Source organism: Dipodomys merriami, unplaced genomic scaffold (assembly GCF_024711535.1).
Source record: "Dipodomys merriami isolate MVZ:Mamm:240054 unplaced genomic scaffold, mDipMer1.0.p SCAF_36, whole genome shotgun sequence".
In the NCBI taxonomy this organism is placed as follows: Eukaryota; Metazoa; Chordata; class Mammalia; order Rodentia; family Heteromyidae; genus Dipodomys; species Dipodomys merriami.
Genome location: NW_027205159.1, coordinates 9,780,272 through 9,801,706, shown reverse-complemented (window position 1 = coordinate 9,801,706; position 21,435 = coordinate 9,780,272). Strand labels below are relative to the sequence as shown.

Here is a 21,435-nt window from a genome sequence, read left to right as displayed (position 1 = left end):
TACATCATGACCACTGAGACAGAAGTACATTCAGCTTGAGTAAGCTGGGATAGAATTCATCAATAGGATGGCATTTGAGCTGAGTCTCAGAAGGGTACATTTATAACCAGAAGTCAGCTGTGTCTGATATGCCACTGGACATTGAAGAAAGCAGACTCCACAACAGGTTGGGGCCTGCCTGCGGAGAGAGAGTGGGTCTTCATCTTGCTTGTCTCCATGAGCCAAGCAGGGAGTGAACTGAGGACTTATTGTGGAGTGAGGAGGATGGCCTGTGGAGAAAGGTATTGCTAGAAAGGAGCAGAGGAAAGGTTTTGAAATATGAGATGTGAGATCAGTTCGAGGTTACAGTGAAGGACATCAACTTGTTATCAATTTTAGAGCCTGTATAGATAGTGGTTGAGAAAACAGAAGAGGACATAAGAGGCCTACCACCAATTGCCTTCCCTGTCTGGCTGGCTTCTATTCTTTGTACTATCCAGCTTCTCTAGGGAGTCTCCCTGGCTCCTGTAGGTACCGTTATTGTACTTAATCCATCCTGGTATCTTCCACAAAGAGGTGTAATGGCCTATCTCACCTCCTCAGAGGGAAAAGACAAGACAACTGAGACAGAGCCCCATGAATCTTTACATGTAGGGAGTTTTAGGTAGGTAAAAAGACAGAGGACTAAGCATAGGAATAAAAGTGTCCTGGCAATGAGCATACCCTCAACTCATTGTTCCCAATGGCTCAGGGCTGGCTAGACTGTGTATTAAGATATATATATATCCCATGTGAAGAGTTATACACACCAGCATTTACACTCAACAGCAGCAAGATTCCACCACCATTCTATATGGTTAAGACCTAGCTCATACACAGTAGCCAAGCCATTTTCTTTTATTCATATACATAAAAGTTTCATACATTATATTGCATGCATATTTGTATCTTCATGTGTTGCTCAAAATGAAATGAGGTTCAACAGCTTGTTAATAATTATGAACATTTATTAAGCACCAGGAGTATAATGTAATAATTGCTAACATAAAAATATGTACTTATTGATACAGTTCCCTGCCATTAAGCTTACAATCTAAAATAAAATGCAAGAATGTGGTAAGTCTACCACAAAAATTTCCTTAACTTAAAAATGGCTATACTGACAAACAGATGAGGCAAAATAGCCTTTTATTTCAGGTACAGTGTTAAGAAGGCTTTGCACATAATCTACTTTTCCTGGTTATATTAGGCTTACTAAGAAACAAGAGCACTTAGGAATTTAGTAAGAAGAAGGAATTATTTTAGATGGTCCTGTATTTAAAACAAAATGCTTATTGGGCTTGAGTTTCTCAGTAGCTAGAGAAATCCCATGAAAAATGTTATGAACTAGACCATTTTTTTCACTTATTACTTAAACCTGTTTTCTTCCTCTTCCTTTACATATAAGGGCTCCAATGATACCCTATCAAGGAAATAAATACTGTGTCTAGATTCATGAACTCTAGTATTTTAGAGGCCTAATGAGCTAACCTTCTAGGGAATATTATTTCATATTTTAAGAGAAGATTGAGCAAAGATAGCAGTGGGACCTCTAGCTGTATGAGATAACTGATTATGTATGACATGTAAACAGAGGCAGTCAAATCCAGTCCCTAACTCTCTTAAGTGATTAGGATTATTTAAAATGGCTTGCTTTTCTGTTCCATAGTTCTAATATGGGAGTATGTAGAATTTAGCATCAAGACTCTAAACTACAAACTCTGTCCTATTTTTACTACATGCATAGTACAACTTTTAATAAATATTTTCAAGGTTTTCATTGCTGGTCATTATTAGCTGACAAAGGCACACTGAACATATTTTTTTTATTAATTGTCAAATCAGAATTTTAAAAAGTGTTTAAAACTATGGCCACATACAATCTTAAACTACATACTTTTTAGGGAAATTTTTTTAACTCCAAGAGAATACTAATAAAATAAAGTAATTGGCTGAAAACAGAAACAGTATTTATTCTGTAATATGCATGATTAAAATTTTTAACAATTCATGCATACAGATATTTAATGGCAGAGTAGTAGCATCCTGAGATATTCTTTATGGCAAAATAGTATATGTCAGCAACTGTTAAAAAAATAATATTCCACTTAGTAATGTATCTTGAAACTTTTTAAGTGATTAATTTACTAGCAGCAACACTTAGATGTGTTTATAAAGCATGGTATAACAAGTTTATAGAGGAAGAATAGCCCAGATATTTTAGGATAAAACTTTTTATAAAATAAGAGTAATAACGTGAAGCCAGGCACAGGTAGCTGAAACCTATAATCCTAGCAATGTAGGAAGCTAAGATCTAAAGGCCATGGTTAAGTAAAAGTCAGCTCAATCAAGAAAGTCTGTGAAACTCCTATCCCCAACTAACTACAAAAAAATAGCCAGAAGTAGAGGTGTCACTCAAGTGGTAGAACATCAGCCTTAAGCAATAAAGCTAAGGAACAGTGCCCAAGGCCTGAATTCAAGCCCCAGTACCTCACACACACAAAAGAGAGTAACATGTACTTGGGGATATACCTCAGTGGTAGAGTACCTGTCTAGCATGTGTGATACCCAGCTCCATCAAAAAGAAATAAAACCACTAATGTGGATCTAAAGATAATATTAAAACAACTACCTTCCAACTTAAAAGTATCATTTAGACTTTCTACTGATAGTAAATAAAATCCAATTAGTTATGAAATTTGAAATAGAAAACCTCAAAACTGCTCTCCTTTAATAAGAAGACAAGAATCATCAATGGGTCCCACATAAAAACTCAGTCAATGCACTTATTTTTAGTTGGTATTATGTGAAACCAGAATTTCTGATTGTGGTATGTGTTTGTCTAAGGCAAGGCAAGTTTGACTATATATGAAGAATAGATATTAGCATGGTTATAAAGTCAGTATGATCAATACATATTCATCCTTTTTAAAAATGATACATTCCTAGCTACATAATACTTAATTCCATTTCTTATTTGAATATTATGTTTGACATCAAGCTTAGAAGCATAATTGCTGTATTACATTAAAAAATACTTCATTCTTCCAATATTGCAAAGTATGCTGTATTTTCAAATATCTGGTATGTTTTGTTTTTGTTTTGTCAGTCGTGGGGCATGAACTCTAGGCCTGGGCACTGTCCCTCAGCTCTTCAGCTCAAGGCTAATGCGCTACCACTTGAGCCACTTCTGGCATTTTCTACTTATGTGGTTCTGAGGAATCAAACCCAGGGTCTCATGCATGCAAGGCAAGCACTCTACCACTGAGCCACCTTCCCAGACCCTACTTAGTATGTTTTTGCATGGAAATTTAAAAGATACACTTGCTAGTTACAATTACTGTGTTACAAGTAATTGTGCAAAGAAAGAAGTTCACAAGGAGAACAAAATAAAAACTAAACAAAATAATTATTGCATTTAACAAAATATAGAATAGTTCTGAATATACTTGTTTCTTGTACTAGCAATGTGTATATGCATTTTATAACTACTAATTTGATAGCCATACTAAGATTATGCATGATTTGATTAGTTTTCTTCCTTATATCATCTCTAAGAGCACTGGGAGGTAATTTTCTTTTGAATAAAGTAAAATAATCTTATTTTTTGTTTTTAAATCTGAGTCATACACAAGTGACTCTTTAATTCTGAAAAGTTATATACTTCATTTTAGGGGTGAAATTAAAATTCAACATTTAATCATACTTTTTTCTATATAGTCTACATTGATATTGGGAAACAAAGGCAAGTCTTGACTTCATCTGTGTTTTAAATATGATTATACATTTTTTTTCTGTTTAATGAGATGAAGAAAACCATTCTTCCCTCTCAACCACTTAGAGATACAGCTTTAAATACAGGTGGATCAAGTCAAGTAATATTGATTATCTATTATTTTTGCATAGAACACAAATAAAAGTAACATTATTTCCTTCCTAAGGTCTCAGCTAGTTTCTTAAGTCTTTTCTTCAGCTCCAATGGAAATTTCTCATAACACTTCTTACAGACTGGCTTCATGTCAAACTCCACAAATTTATTCCTAAGGAAAACAAATATATATAAAAGAAATCATTAGAAATGTATTTAACACAGACATATAAGTAATATTAAGTAATTTCATTGAACTAAATGAAGACATAATAATTATATTTTCATGTTACTGAAGAATTATAATTCTAATCTCAATACTTATTCTGGTAAATGTGAAAATGCATAGTGTCAGCAGAAAAAAAGTAGTCTTCTGAATTGTTCCTTTGCAGTAATCTGAGAAACAGTATTGTGTTTTATTCAATGCTAAGTAAACAGGAAATCTAATAAGTCTATTGATGTAGAGTCAATTACATTTTAAAATACCATAAGAATACCTTAAAGAATAAATTTCCTTAAAGCAAACAATTGGTTTTTGTAATGTTAATTGGAGGCAGAATGATTAGTATCTTAAACTTTTATGACTGTTTTGCTTTTATTTCCTAATAAAGTAAGTTCTTACATTTATAAGTTCTTCAAAAGAAACTACCTGCAGGTGTTTTGTAACTTGTAGTTATATGAAGAATTCATTCTATTTTTTTAGACCTAGAACAAAACATACTAGCAATCTGATTGTAAACAGAAAATGACTAGAGAAAATGACTTTTCAGATGGTCTGCCTTCCATCACTAACACATTTCTTAGTAATACAGAGGCTTATTGCTAATGAAACCCTGGGTATTTAATTTTTGAGTTGAGTACTTAACTTTTTTATAGAGTTATAACTCATTTCCTGTGATATATTTAGGAACCATTTGCAGAATATATCTAGTAGCACAATGTCATCTATGATGATAATTTCAAAATAAGCTTTAATGCATTCTTAAAGTATAGTAAATTAGATTACATGTTTTGAGGTAATTTTAAAGAACAATGTTACTTAACAAAGTTAATTCCTAACCACACAATTATGAATGAAAACAAAAACATTTCTGTGTTTAGAGTACTGTACAGAGAGTTATTTTCTATTGTTTTTCATAGAGAAATTAATGGTGACATGTTTTCATAGAGAAGCTTATGGTAACTCAAATGTTACATTCCAACTGGCAAATCAAATGCTTCTGAAGAGTTTAATAAATTATCTGTTTTTACAGAGAGTCCTTAGTATCTGTTCTATTGTCTTAAGTTTTGATTTGCCTTTTAATTCCTCTACAAAAGGAAACACAGAAATTGAAAGGTTCTTAGAACTTGAAACACAATGATAACATGGAAGGAAAAATGAAAGAACCATGCTAGTAATTCAACAGAATGTGAAAGACTGAAATATTTCCTGTAACAGTCAGATATAGTCTGAAAATAGGAGGAAAATGATTTCACAACCAGTATCCTATGGCACTAAATGAGATTGTGTACAAACACACAGTACACAGACATGATACACCACACCACCTATGTACCTTGTTATGTAAACAAGACATGCTGACAGAATTAAACACAGAGCTTATAACACATGCTGTTTTAAACATATCAAACATGAAACTTCTCAATTAAGTGATTTTAGACAAAGAAACCAAAGACTGGGATTTTTTTTGAAAGCTGCAGTTATTAGACAAAATTTAACGTAACTGGGCCTCTAATCCTAGCCTACCCAAGAAGCTAAGATCTAAGGAGTTTAGATGAAAGCCAGCCTAGTCAGTCAATTCCACGAGACTTTTATCTCCTATTAAGCACCCAAAAGCTGGAAGTGGGGCTATGCCCCAAGTAGTACAGTGCTAGTCTTGAGCACAAAAGCTGAGGGGCAGTGCCCAAGTCCCAAGTTCAATCCCCAGAACCAGCATATACATACAAAAAAATATATTTTAACACTTTTGCAAACACTGTCAGTTAAGAGATTGGGAATCTTCTTAAGAGAAACTGTCTGCTATTATATGATTTAGAAGAAGAGGTTAGTTCATACATGAAGGGAGACATGTGCCCAAGAGGTAGTGTAAAGTGTGTAACAAAAGCTTTACAATTTTAATAATTAAGCAAAAGGACCAACTGCACAGGACTATTTCAATCTCTGATGGCCAGAAAAGCATGACAAATAAAAGAAACAAACAAAAGCAAGACAGAAAAAAATTCTAAAGGACTAACCAAAGAAGAAAGTAGTGAAAATGATGATAGAAGAGATAGAAAAGTTTACAAACAGACTGGCTTTTTCTTTTTCTGCTTGTCCTTATCCTTTGCTTCTCTCTCCCGTTTGGCAAGTCGCCTCTTAAATTCTTCTGGCATTTTCTCGTAACAGTGTTTGCAGACTGGTTTTAGATCAATTTCAACAAATTTATCCCTTTGAGTGAACAAAGAAGGAAGAGAACAAACAACAGGGAACAGGTTAAAGGGAAAACCTTTACTACCAGAAGTGAAACAAGTAAGTGAAAGAAATAAGAAATAAAATTAACTCTCTTTTAAATTAGGAATGTTTCTCGCCTTGGAGTCACTGTATCAGACAGACGACTTACTTGAGTGTTAGTTTGGTGTTGCAGGTGGAACAGGCAAAGCAGCTCACACACCAGGCCTTGTTGAGGGCAGAGACAACTAGGAGAGAAAGGGAGAGAACATGCACTGGTCATATGAAAGTACAGACACTGCTGAGCAGAGGAAGTTTTACTTGAAATCCTGAAACAGTAAGAAGGCTGCCCCCTAGCGACTGCAGGAGGTTCCCAAGAACCTTTCTTGGCTGGGGATGGGGTGGTTGTTCCAGTGATTCACTGTTGTGCCTGTACAGCAAGGATGAAGCCAAGCTTAAACCCCAATGCCACACACACACACACACACACACACACACACACACACACACACACACACACACACACACACACACACACACACACACACACACACACACACACACACACACACACACACACACACACACACACACACACACACACACACACCAACAAACCCCTCTTCAGGTGTTCTTTTCTTACAAAAGAACCACATAACTAAGCGTTCAATACCATTAAAAAGCATTGACTCAATTTTATTAATTTATTATGATTTTTTCACATTACTGAAAAAATCATATAAATAAAGCACCTAATGTCTTCCAGGACTATAGGGTCCAATTAGAAAAGATATTTGTTTTGGGCTGGGAAGGTGGCTCAGTAGTAGAGTGCTTGCCTTGCATGCATGAGGCCCTGGGTTCGATTCCTCAGCACCACATAAGCAGGGGAAAAAATCCGGAAGTGGCGCTGTGGCTCAAGTGGTAGAGCACTAGCCTTGAGCCTAAGAGCTGAGGGACAGCGCCCAGGCCCAGAGTTCAGGCCCACAACTGGACCAAAAAAAGAAAAGAAATTTGTTTTTTCCACTTTTCCATTTCTTAAGAATCTGTGACATTAAAGATTCTGCACTTCCATCCTACAGACAATACAGTAACAAATGAGCCTTGCTGACAGGAGTGGCAGACTAGCAATCAAGTTGCTTCTGTCCCTTTCACTGTTGACTAAAGAAATACATTTGAGGTATATAAGTTTTTAAGAATCTACACATTAAATTATTTAAAGTAGGAACATTTCTCCCAAAGTTGGCAATAAGAAAGTAGCTTTCTTTCATTGATAGCTTCCTTTACCTGGTAACAACAGTCTCTCAGTTAAGGTTTATTTTCAATGACACTAAAAGTTGTTTTCCTCAGCTAACTTCTCACAAAGTACATATGAACAGTGTTTCATAAAGTATTTCCTGAGTTAAGCAATGTCTGCTGATAACTATGAAGCATGTTGAAAACAGGATTGTTTAAAACTTGTGTCAGGAAGTCTCTGCCAGACTGTGCTGGTGACTATTAGCAAACACAGCTGTTTCCTCTCTGATCCAGTCAATCTGCCCTGCCTGATATCCACACAAGAGTGGTCAATCCCAGTAAGGCTTGCAGAAACTGGCAGGCTTTAGTGTGTGCAGAGTTAAAGTGACTTCCTAACTACCACAGCACACTGAATTGTTCCAAATAAACACTGTGCCAGAAACTGGAAATACAAAGAGGTCCATGGGGAACAGCTCTCACAGGTACTAGGCCAGCAAAACTGTGGCCTGAAGTACTATCATCAATAAGTCATTAATCCGTTAGTTCTAATTCACTGCTAAGATTACCTGTTAAATATTCGAAAGGTGGGGGAGGGAATAATGATAGTGATTTATATTCCAAACAATAGCAACATCAGCCTTTTTCATCTCAAAGTGATTTTGTGTCAAAATGGACCTGGCTGAGACCTACAAATATTTGGCCAAAACCTATAGATACTTACCATCACCCTCTATGACACGGTTGCAGTGGAAACAAACATCACCAAATAGCTGAGAACAGAAAAAAGTGGTAAAAGATGCATCAGAATTAAGTTTTGAACATCCAATATTCAATGTAATTCCAGTTCTAGCACTTAAAAACAAACAGCTGTCAGCCAAGATCTGAAACTTACCATTTCTACAGAAAGTCAGTACAAGTTCATTGACCATTTGTTACCATTTACGATAGAAATGATTTGTTATTCATTGTTTTAAAAGCTCTTCCTAGATGACAATATGGACAACAAAATAACTAATACAGGACTGTATGACTGCATATGGTAAGAAATGGATAAATGAAGACCTACAGTAGAAGAGGTGGACAGGCTCTTGCTCAAGCAAAGTGCTGAGGGCTGGGTGACAAGCCTGAAACTGTATTTTTCACTCAGAGCATACACTAAATTTAGGGCAGATGTGATGAGGAACAGGCTGTATCCAAGGGAAAGTGGAAATACAGTCAACAAATACAGTGTAAATACAGTCAGGCAGGAATAAGCACAGTGTGATTTAGAGAAGTCTCACCCAGTGTTCCCACCAAGAGCTCACAACCTCAATCAATGGTTAAGAATCAGTACATGAGCACCAGGGGAAACACTAGAAACATGAAAAACACTAGAAATGTTTTAGACTTGAAGAAGTTAAGGAAATATAACAAATCTAGACCAACACTAGTTTTATAGTAGGAAAAAACAGCAAACCAAAACAACTAACCACTTGAAGAACAAGGGCCAAGTAAAAAACTAGAATAGAAGGACTGAAGTATTTTATTCGTACTTATAACTGAGGTTATCTAAGAGGTTTCTATAAAATTGGGGAATATACAATGCAGTATTTAGGAATAAGGAAACATGATGACCATATCATAAAATGCTAATCCTTAAAAAATCTGTTTTTGTATATATAAATACATATATTTTCACCCATGCATATAAGAGTGTATTTTTTCTTTTCTTTTTTATTGGTCATGGGGCTTGAACTCAGGGTCTGGGAACAGTTCCTAAACTCTTGCTCAAGACTAGTGCTCTACCACTTTGAGCCACAGCTCTACTTCTGGTTTTCTGGTGGATAATTGGAAATAAGAGTCTTGTGGACTTTTGTGCCCAGGTTGGCATTGAACTGGGATCCTCAGGTCTCAGCCTGCTGAGTAGCTAGGATTATAGGCATGAGCCACCAGAGACAGGCTTAAGGGTTTGCTTTATACAGCAAAGCAAACATGAGAATGAAGCAAATGATGAATATAACTAATTTTTCTTTTTTTTTCTTTTTTTTTCTTTTTTTTTTTGGTCGGCCATGGGGCTTGAACTCTGGGCCTGGGCGCTGTCCCTCAGCTCTTCAGCTCAAGGTGAGCGCTCTACCACTTGAGCTACAGCGCCACTTCCGGTTTTCTGGTGGTTTATTGGAGATAGGAGTCTCAAGGTCTCTCTTGCCCGGGCTGGCTTTGAACCGTGATCCTCAGATCTCAGCCTCCTGAGTAGCTAGGATTACAGGTGTGAGCCACCAGCGCCCGGCAACTAATTTTTCTTAATCTGAATTTCTCAAATAAAAATCTAGAAATAAGAGCTTTGTAAAACAATGTGTATTTTCCAAAAGATTTCCTTCTAGCTAAAATGCTGAAGAGCTTTAATTCATAAGACTGTTTCTGGTATCAATACCTGGTTGTAGTGGGTTTCACAATAAGCCAGGCCCTTCCTCTCATAATGACGATGTCCAAGAAATGGTTTTTCACACTTGGCACAAACAAAATGCTGGAAAAAAAATCAATACCGGTCATTTAAAAATCGATTAACACCACAATGGTTTTTTTTTTTTTGGAGGGGGGGGGTTGGTCATGAGGCCTGAACTCTGGGCCTGGGCGCTATTGCTCAGCTCTTCAGATCAAGACAAGTGCTCTACCACTTGAGCCACAGTGCCACTTCCAGCTTTTTCTTTCTTTCTTTTTTTTTTAAATTGTGAAATACCGTACAGTGGGGTTACAATTACACGGGCAAGGTAATGAGTACATTTCTTATCAAGCATTGTTGCCTCCTCCTTTGTTTCCCCTTCCCATCTACCCCACCCCCCACTTCCAGCTTTTTCTGCTTATGTGGTACTGAGGAATCGAACCCAGGGCCTCATGCATATGAGGCAAGCACTCTACCACTGAGCCACCATCCCAGCCCAACACCACAATGTTTATATTTTTTGTTTATGATCACTCGTGGGGCTTGAACTCAGAACCTGAGTGCTGTCCCTGAGCTTTTTCACTCAAGGCTAACATTCTACCACTTTGAGCCACAGTTGTACTTCCAGTTTTCTGAAGGTTAATTGGAGATAAGAGTCTCATAGACTTTCCTGCCTGGGCTGGCTTCAAACTGTAATCCTCAAATCTCAGCACCTGAGTAACCAGGATAACAGGCCATGAGCCACTGGTGCCTGGGTATTTATATTAATTCGGGTTTCTTTGATGGTTATGTTAAGTAGCCTGTTCCAACAATCCACTTGAAAAGTGATATGAACATCTTAATGGTATCTGTAACTAAAAATAACAGTTCCTGTTGCTGGGTATCGACCCTGATAGAATTATCTAAAGAATGTTTTTTAATTTTTTTGTGGTATTGGGTTGAACTTTGGGGCCCTGTACTTGTTAGGTAAACACTCTACCATTTGAGCCATACCCCTAGCCCTTTTAGCTATTTTTTTTTTTTTCAGATGGAATCTTGTGCTTTTTGCTTAAGCCATCCTTAAGGCTTCAAAATTCTTTGGCCTCTGATTCCCACATAGCTCAGATTACTATACCTGGCTTATTTGTTGAGATAAGAGTCTCATTAAATTTATATCCCTCTGCTCACAGGCCAGCCTTGAGCCACAATTCTGTTATATGTTTTGAGCAGCTGCAATTAGAGGTAGCATACCCAACCCCAAGAAGGATTTTTTGTAAGTCGTGGAGCTTGAACTCTGAGCTTGGGCACTGTCCCTGTGCTCTTCAGCTCAAGGAAAGTGCTCTACCGCTTGAGCCACAGAGCCACTTCTGGTTTTCTAGTGGTTTATTAGAGATAAGAGTCTCATGGACTTTGCTGCCCAGGCTGGCTTTGAACCATGATCCTCAGATCTCAGCCTCCTGAGTAGCTAGGATTATAGGCATGAGCCACCAGCTCCAGGCCCCAAGAAGGATTTAAGAATAGGATATACATCCTGCACTATATTGACCTATCACAACAGGAGTGTATATTCTAGATTCTTAATTTCTACAACATAAATTATTGGGTTTTTTTGTTTGTCTTTTATTGTCATCGTGGGTCTTGAACTCTGGGCCTGGGTGCTGGCCCTGAGCAGTTCAGCTCAAGGCTAGCACTCTACCACTTGAGCCACAGCGCCACTTCCAGTTTTCTAGTAGTTAACTGGAGATAAGAATCCCACCAGTATTCCTATCCAAGCTGGCTCTGAACTGCTATCCTCAGATCTCAGCCTCTTGAGTAGCTAGGATTACAGACATGAGCCCCTGGCATGTGGCTGTAAAATGTTTTAATATGTCCACATTTTATCTTCAGAATATCTTATTTTTACTAGTACAAATGAACCACAGAAATTCAAAAGTGCTAATATTCATGCTATTTAGTACATACCTCCACATGCCACTGCTTACCCATGGCATTTACCACACGTCCTTCAATGGGTCGCCTGCAGGCTCCACAAATGGGAACTCCCATCTTATCGTGGCATGGCAAGCAGTACAACTCCCCTTTCAGCTCTCGGGCATCAGCGGTCAGCTCCTTCCTATCAGCAAAAACATAAAAATACTGCTGCAATAATCCCCAGTAATTGCTTTTTCACCATTACAGGTGACCAGAGTAACCTGAACTAAACACCTGAAATAGGTTCCAGAGGGCTACCACAATGATAATGTTAAGGTACAAAAAGAGATCAGATATATTTATCATTTCCATCTCGTATTATCAATTACATTTCAGTCCATTTGTCTTCCTTAAAAATCACAGTGCTGACTCAAATGATCATGAACGAGGTCACACTAAAGCTATCACAGCATTATTCATCATAGCCAAGAAATGGAACCAACCCAGATGCCCCTCAGTAGATGAATGGATCAAGAAAATGTGGTATGTATATACAGATATATACACAATGTAATTCTATGCCTCCATCAGAAAGAATAATACCCCATTTGCTAGGAAATGGAAAGACTTGGAAAAAATCATATTAAGTGAAGTAAGCCAAACCCATGGTTTCCCTCATTTGCAATAATTAGTATACGTCTAGGATAATATTACCAGATGAGCAGGAAAGCTCAAAAGCTATGTATATTTGACCATATAAGATTATACTAAGCAAAATGAACCCCAAGATATGGACACAAGAGGTCTTTCTTTGTTGTTGTTGTTTTTAATGTACTATGTGATTTTTTTGTTTCCTTTGTATGTTCTTCCCCCTATGGTATATCCTCTGTTGTCACTGTACTTGATTTTGGTACCCTGCATCTTGTATATACAATTGTCTAATTTGGGGAGGGAAAGGGGAATAACAAAATGCTGAAACAAGGACACAGGATGACCCATTGCAACAATCATACCCACAAAACATTGCAACAATGATACCCACAAGACAGTATATTGGAAATGAACTTTACAACTTCAGGTGGGGGGAGAGGGAGTGGAAGAATGAGGGGGGATAGAGGAGGGAAGGGATAGTGGGAGAACAACAAGGGAAGAGATAACAATGCTGGACAAGAAATGTACTCATTGCCTTACTCATGTAACTATAACACCTCTGTACAGCATTTTTACAATAAAATAAAAATAAAAATAAATCACAGTGCTGGCCAGGTGCTGGCTATAATGCTAACTACTCAGGAGGCTGAGATCTGAGGATGGTGGTTCAAAGTCAGCCTAGGCAAGACAGTCTGTGAGACCCTTATCTTCAACAGACTACTCAGAAAAGGCCAGAAATGGCACTGTGGCTTACATGATAGAGCACTAGCTTTGAACACAAAGTAGTTCAGGGACAATGCCCAGGGCCTAAGTTCAAGCCCCAGGACCAGAAATTAATTAATTAATTAATTAAATCATAGTGCTGAGCTCTGTGTGTTGGTGCACATCTATAATCCTAGCCCTTAGAAGGCTGAGGCAAGAGAAATGTGAATTTCAGAACAGCCTGGGTAACACAGGAAGAACCTGTCTGAAAGAGCCCCAAACAAGCAAACAACAACAAAAAGGCAAATCAACTGTGCTAAAGACAACTACCACCTTCCCAAACACAAAGGGGATTGGATACCAGCTTCATAACAATTATTGAAGTTGTAACAAGCAATGGAGAGCCTAACTTATGGCATGGGAATAATAGCTTAGTGGTACAGTACTTGTGCCAGTTTGTAGTAAGTCTTGGATTCTATTTCTCATACCAGAGAGGTAGTAGAAGGTGTAGAGAATAAAAAACTACCTTACCATAATATTAGGTTAATAGAATATAAACAATAAAATGGGGCTGGGAAGGTGGCTCAGTGGTAGAGCGCTTGCCTTGCATGCATGAGGCCCTGGGTTTGATTCTTTAGCACCACATAAGCAGAAAAAGATGGAAGTGGCGCTCTGGCTCAAAGTGGTAGAGCACTAACCTTGAGCTGAAGAGATGAGGAACAGCGCTCAGGCTCAGAGCTCAGGCCCCATGACTGACAAAAAAAAAAAAAAAATGCTCAAAATTATTTCTGTATGTGTTTGTTACTGGCTGATTTCAGGGTCTTGTACTTTTGCTTAGCTTTTTCTCTAAAGGCTGGTACTCTACCACTTGAACCACACATCCACTGCCAGGTTTTTCTGTGATTAATTGGAGATACAAAGGCTTTTAGATTTGGCTACCCAGACTGGCTTTGAACCCCCATCATCAGATCTCAGCCTCCTGAGTAGCTAGGATTACAGGTATGAGTCACTGACTCCCAGCTTATTTGTCTGTCTGTCTGTCTGTCTGTCTGTCTGACTGTATCTACCTACTAGAATTTCTCTTTTCACACTCTTTGTCTTGGGAAGTAGGGTTTGAATTCAGCGTCTTGCACTCACTTGGTTTGCCTGCTTGACTGACATTCTCCCATTTGATGTTCGCCTTAACCCCTCAGAATTTTCTTTCTCTAAATGCTTAAATTAGCTATTATTTTGTACCATCAAACATTTAACCAAATGTACTTATTTGAATTTCACTTCTTAAAATTCTCTTCTTAGAAATGATATGAAAGGGGCAGGGAAGGTGGCTCAGTGGTAGAGTACTTGCATGCATGAGGCCCTGGGTTCAATTCCTCAGCACCACATAAGCAAAAAGAAAAAATCTGGAAGTGGCGCTGTGGCTCAAGTGGTAGAGCGCTAGCCTTGAACTAAAGAGCTGAGGGACAGTGCTCAGGCCCAGAGTTCAGGCCCCGTGACAGAAAAGAAAAGAAAACAAAACAAAAAAAAAAAAAGAAAAGAGAAAAGAAAAGAAATTATATGAATGAAAAGTGGAAACTAAATCCTAAATAAGGCATAAGCAGCAAGGAAACTACTCACAAAATAACAATTCGATCATAAAAAAGAAAGGGCACTGGTGGCTCTTGCCTATAACTCTTAGCTACAGAGGAGGCTGAGATTTGGAGGAACATGGTTGAAAGCCAGTCCAGACAGAAAAATTCACTCCATCTCCAATTAACTAGCAAAGGAGCCAGGGTTGGGGGATGTCGCTCAAATGGTAAGAGACCCAATCAAGCATGTACAAGGCCTTGGGGCCAAACCTCAATAACTGACAGGAAGAAAAAAAAAAAAGATAAGGTGAACTTTTAAAAGAAAACTGCATTCTTTATCCTTAATCTACTATCTCTCCTTCCTTCGAAGTACAATGTAGCACATAAATTCATATTAACTAAAGTAACGAATCATTTTCCATGAAAATTTTACACCAAAAGCCAGGCTAAATAGCTCACACATATAGTCCTGGGTACTTGGAGGTTGGGGGAAAAGGAAAGGACAGTGCAAGGCAGAAGGATCCACTTGAGTTCTAAATGCAGTTCAAGGCCAGGGTAGGCAACATAATGGGTCTCCTCAAAAGAACAACAACAATAACAAAACAAAACAAAACAAAACCAAGATGTGGTAGCATACACCTATCTTTCCAGCACTTAGGTGGCTGAGGCAGGAAAAAGGGAAAGTGATGGAAAAGAAAACAAATGAAATCAGAAAATTCATGGCTTAACAATTTGTATGGCCTTTTGGAGATAAAACTGATTCAGATAAAATCAAAATAGAAAAAAAAAGCAATTTAGCATAATTCAAGACAACACTGTGTAAACATATATAGAAATGTAACAATGAAGTTTTCCCTTGTGTAACTCTGTAAAATAGTAACAATAATAACAACAGTTTTAGGAACATTTACAGTTAATTAATATGAGCTGAGTAACTGACATAAAATTAGTTAATTTCTTAGGTCTGATGAGAATATAGTTCTATAGGATAACATCCTTTATTCTCAAGGATGTGTACAGAGTCACAATGTCAACAACTTGCTTTCAAATTGCTCAGTGACAAAGATGTTAAAACTATGTGCATATATATACAAAAATATACATCCTGCCAAGGGAAAGAATATGCTGTATACACTCAAATGTACAAAGCGTTAGCTGGTAAAACTAAAGCATATAATGCTCGTTACATAATTTTTCTTAGCCTTCTATAGATCTAAACTTTTCCATATTAAAAGTTGGAGAAAACCAACTTAGTTTGACAGAATAATGGAAGTATGGATTAACGGAATCTTTTATTTTCATTCCACTGCTTGCTTCTAACAAGAAAGAAGAAGTGTAATACCCGCAATTGGCACAGTTGAAGTGGTCTGGGTGGTAGGGGTCATTCTTGAAGATGAGAGGCTGCTCTTCAATGATCGCATGGCATTTCTGGCAGATGTATTTCCCAAGGCCTCTGGCTTTCTCACGATTATGACAGGGACGACATAGGTGTCTAAAGAGGGTCCAAATTGAAAATCTTAAGTACTTCCTAATAAGTATGCTTCCCGTATCTCTGATGTCCATAGAACTTCCTCTCTGCATGTGTCCCTGCTGGCAACACAGAAGGCATGATAATAGTCCTGCCAGTTACACAAAGCTGTGGGGTTATTTCCCATGACACCAGGCAGGGTGGTCTATGGTAGGGTCTGAGGGGAAAATGCATATGACCTTGTAAAAGTTATTATTTCAACCACCCCACACCCAGCACAGATGGCCAACTCCTACCTGCCAGCATTCTTGACAAACCCGATGTCTGCCAGCACTTCTTGGCAGAGGTCACAGCGGAAGCACTCAGGATGCCAGCTGTTGTTCATGGCTTTGATAACTCGACCAATGATGAATTCACCTGTGGGAAAGAAATACACAAAGGATGTCCTGTTGGCAACATATGTACTAAAACCAAGGGAAAAGAACACCTAAATCTTTCTTGATAAAGTGGAACTCCAAATTAAAGACCAAAAAAAAAGGTCTTTATTTCATCTAATCCTTGTTTTTTGTTCTGTTTTGATTTCAGGCTGTTTTAGCACCCAAATCTAGCTTTCCTTTTAATGATCTGTGAGCTCTTCGGTGAGTTTTGATAATATCTGATCATTGCTGACAGATAAGTGAAATCTACAGAACACTTTCTTTTTTAGTTTTTGATACTGGGGATTGAACCCAAGGCTTCAAGTATGCTCTACCTCTGAGCTACACTGTCAGTACACTTTTAAAAATAATACATACTTACTTTCTTCCTTCACTAAACCATTACAACATTCTAATCAGGTTCCCTAAGTATCCTTCTAGTAAGCACTATAGCAGAAGCAAGTCATGCAGGCTGAAAGCACCTATACTCCCTTCCCTCCCTACTGAGATCTTCCTTGTCTTTTTCCTGGCCAGCCCATAAACAAGCAAAGGGTATTTAAAAAGGAAAAACACTCCAGACCAATCACAGAAGTGTTCCCTAAAAACCTTCACTCTCCTTTCTGTACAAGTCAATTCTGTTCAGGACTTGATACTTCCTAGTTTGGTATTATGTTAGTAATAGGGAAGAGGACAAATACAGTACTTCTACAATAGTCACTTGTAATAAGCATCAAAAACCATTCCTACCATTGGAGTTTTAATAGTGCTAAGTGAGGAATGGGACAAGGCTCAAGTGGCAGAGTGTTTGCCAAACAGTGCTAAATGATGTAAATAACTGAGAATCTTTTTAGTCTACATTTAGTGTAAAACTTACCACACTGATGGCAGCAAGGAGCAAAGAGCATCTGAAAATCATGTTCACAGTATTTCCTTCCTTCAAACTGAAAAAGAAAGACTTGACTTGTAAATAGGAAGCAACCAAGAGGAGTATAAGTTACTTTATGTAACCTATAGAAAATTAAGAACTCTTCCCTAGGAACTTATAATAAATTCTATAAGAATTTCTAAAAGTGAGTATTTGTATGATCTTCCATCTACTGCCATGTTGATGTAGTAAGGATAAACTGAACAAGCTGAAACCATAATGAATGAACCTCCAGAGTCTGCTGGTCTTGCTCCTCCATGTGCTTAAGTATTTGCTGGCTCACCTACACTTACGGGTAAGCAGCTGGTGAAAGCTACAGACCCTATAGCCTAGAATTCTCTTCCCACACTGTTTTTAGGTCAGTATCTAAAAGTTTTTCACTTAAACATTTATAAAAGGCACCTTTTAGTATAGCTTTAATATTAATTTTTAAGTTCTCAAAACCCATTACACACACACACACACACACACACACACACACACACACACACACACACACACACACACACACACACACACACACACACACACACACACACACACACACACACACACACACACACACACACACACACACACACACACCAGCTGCATGTGGTCAACATGTACTTGTAATCCCAGCTACTTGAGAGACAGATCTCAAGTTTTCAAGGCCAGCTTAGGCTAATGAGAATCTGTCTCCAAAACAAAACCAAATAACAAACCAAGCACTCCTCTCCCTGCCCCCTCAAAAAAGAAACCTCCCCAAAAAAACCCAAAGTAGCTGGATGAAGTGGCTGTAATTCTGCAATCCTAATTACTTTGGAGGTGTAAGATAGACTGTTCTCAGTCTTGGCCCCAAACAAAGAAAAGTTAGCAAGATTCAATCTCAAAAGAACAAGCCAGGCATAGTGCTTTACACCAATAATGCCAGCCATGTTAAAGGTGTAGGTTAGATGACCAAGGCTTAAGGCTGGTCTGAGCAAAAAAGTTTAGATTCTATCTGAAAAATACCTAAAGCAAAAAGGGCCAGGTTATGGTTCAAGTTATAGAGTGCCTGTCTAACAATGGTGAGTCCCTGAGTGACCAAAACAAAAACAAAAACATAAACATGTCTATCCTTTCAACCCAAGAGTTCTCATGGACTTGTGGTAACTATAATTTATTGGGAGGAGAGACAGGGCTCAACTTTAACCTAGGTTATTTATTTTTTCTTTCTTTAGGATGGGGAGTGAGAAGGGAAGTATTGGGGTATGAACTCCAGGGCCTTGAGTCATGTCTTCAGCCTTTTTGCTTATTTTAGGCAGGATCCCTATGCCTCTTACATAGCTGGGAAGACAGACATGAGCCTCCATGCTTGGCTTACTGGCTGACAAGGTTTCACTAACTTTTTGCCTAGGATGGCCTTGAACTATGATTCTCCCAATCACTGCTTCCCAAGTAGCTGGATCACACAGGGAAGCCACCATACCATGCCTGGTCTGTTTGTTTGTTTTAAAGATATGCTAAATTTTCACTTAAATAAATCACAGGAATTGTTACAATAAAGTTTCTCCTGAATCTTTGAGCTTCTTACAATTCTCATGTCAAAAAAAACCCCACATACTGTTTATTCAAATACACTATTTTGTTGTTGTTGGTGGTGGTCATGGGGCTCGAACTCTGGGCCCGGGTGCTGTCCCTCAGATCTTCAGCTCAAAGTTAGCACTCTACCACACGAGCCTCAGTGCCACTTCCGGTTTTCTGAGTGGTTTACTGGAGATAAGAGTCTCACTAGACTTTCCTGCCCAGGCTGGCTATGAACTGTGATCCTCAGATCTCAGCCTCCTGAGTAAGCTAGGATTACAGTTGTGAGCCACCAGCACCTGGCTAAAATCCACTTTTAATAATGTATCATTTGTCAATGGAATTTCCTGTTATGACTATTGATTGTGCAATTTAGTGAACATCCAACAAAATTTAATTGGCAAAATTAGTTCTTGCTGTCAAGCCAAGCAATTATTTTTTTTTTATTTTTTATTGTGAAAATGCTGTACAGAGGGATTACAATTACATGGGCAAGATAACGAGTACATTTCTTATCAAGCATTGTAGCCTCCTTTGTTTACCCTTCCCATCCCTTCCCAGCCTCCCCCCCCCCCCCCCCCCCCCCCCGCACCAAAGTTGTAAAGTTTGTTTTCCACATGACAACTTGTACTTCTCATTGTTGCAACGGGTCTACTTGTATCCTTATTTAAATGACTTGTTTTTCCCCTTCCCCTCCACAAATTATACCGACATCAAATACAGTGAAAGCAGGGGTTATACTGTGAGGGAGGGACATACAAAGCAACAAAGAAATAATCTTATAAATGCGTTAGAAACAAATGCATAAAAAAAAAACATTTAAATACACATCTTAGGGTTCATTTTCCTAACTTCACCTTATCTGACCTTTTCTGCCAAGCAATTATTTTTTGCTAGAAAATGTCTTACTTCAATTTGAAATTCACATTAATGAACTCTAATATATTCACTATAGCTTATTTTTATTTATTAATAGAGGATAATAAATGGATCTATTACTCAATACTCTGTCATAATACACTGTAATGTACAGTCAAAAGTAGATGTTCAAGCCGGGCACCGGTAGCTCACGCCTGTAATCCTAGCTACTCAGGAGGCTGAGATCTGAGGATTGCAGTTCATAGCCAGCCTGGTCAAGAAAGTCCGTGAGACTTGTATCTCCAATAAACCACCAGAAAACTGTAAGTGGTGCTGTGGCTCAAGTGGTAGAGCACTGGCCATGAGCTGAAGACAGCGCCTAGGCCTGGAGTCCAAGCCCCACAATAGACAAAAAAAAAAAAAAAAGTAGATGTTCTTTGTGAAGTAAATTATATACTGATTAATGTATGTTAGACAGACAGATAGATAGATAGATAGATAGATAGATAAACATGTAGAAGTCTGAAGTTTATTTATCTTTCAGTAGAAACTAAAAAACAAAAATTAAAGCCCAAAACTCAATTCCATTAGTTAGAAATGATCAATTTTACTGGGTTCAATGGAAAAGAAAGACTTGTGTTAATTAAAACAAAAGTTAACATATACATTTGCTAGAAGACACTAGAAAATCAATACAAACACTGTATAAAGTGAAATAAAATTCAGATTAACGGTAATTTGAGAATTGGGGGAGGGGGGGTGCGCGACTGGTCCTAGGGCTTGAACCTGGGACCTAGGTGTTGTCTCTGAGCCTCTTTGTGTTCAAGGCTAGCACTCTATCACTTGAGCCACAGTGTCACTTCCAGCTTTTTCTAAGTAGTTTTATTAGAGATAAAAGTCTCATGGACTTTCTTGCCCAGGCTGGCTTAGTACCACATTCCTCAGATCTCAGCCTCTTGAGTAGCTAGAATTACAGGCATGAGCCACCAGCACCCAGCTTAGTAATTTTTTTTCTTTTTTCTTTTTTGAGGTGCTAGGGATTGAACACAGGGCCTTGAACCTTCTAGGCAAATGTTCTAGCACTTAGCTATAGTCCAAGCATCCTGAATAAACCTTTTAAAATCTGATTCAGAAGATACAGGGTATCATAGAAGCTGAGAACATTAACCATGTATCCAGACTACATGAGTTCACATGCCAAGACCGCCCATTTTGTGACCTTGGGCAAGCTGTTTACTGTCTCGCTGCTTCTGAAGGTTAACAACCTTAGACTGCCTTGGCTGTCCTTTGATCTCCCAGAATACCTTACTATATGTACAACTTCTTGCCAATATTGCAGTGATTACTCTTACCTCAACAATTCACCATATACCTGAATACAAAACACTCAATGTGGTCCCAATGCCAAACTTTACCATTAACAAGAAAGTATGTGGCAGGAAAAGCAAC

At 38.1% G+C, this 21,435-nt stretch overlaps 1 protein-coding gene across 6 annotated transcripts in view; it reads right to left on the bottom strand.

Annotated features, from left to right (window-relative positions):
* Positions 1–965: 965 nt before the first annotated feature.
* The window catches only part of Lims1 (LIM zinc finger domain containing 1), a 108,723-nt gene continuing 88,253 nt past the window's right edge, over positions 966–21,435 (bottom strand). For 5 of the 6 annotated variants that reach the window (XM_069988643.1, XM_069988645.1, XM_069988644.1 and 2 more), the window contains exons 3-10: positions 17,533–17,599; positions 16,539–16,659; positions 16,117–16,266; positions 11,908–12,058; positions 9,958–10,050; positions 8,269–8,317; positions 6,487–6,562; positions 966–4,058 (exon numbers count right to left, since the gene is read on the bottom strand). In XM_069988643.1, the coding sequence (XP_069844744.1) occupies positions 3,944–4,058; positions 6,487–6,562; positions 8,269–8,317; positions 9,958–10,050; positions 11,908–12,058; positions 16,117–16,266; positions 16,539–16,659; positions 17,533–17,599 (822 nt within the window). In that variant the 3' untranslated portion in view covers positions 966–3,943. Of the gene's footprint in view, positions 4,059–6,121; positions 6,315–6,486; positions 6,563–8,268; positions 8,318–9,957; positions 10,051–11,907; positions 12,059–16,116; positions 16,267–16,538; positions 16,660–17,532; positions 17,600–21,435 lie in introns of all 6 variants that reach the window. The other variant, XM_069988646.1, reaches the window with a different exon arrangement.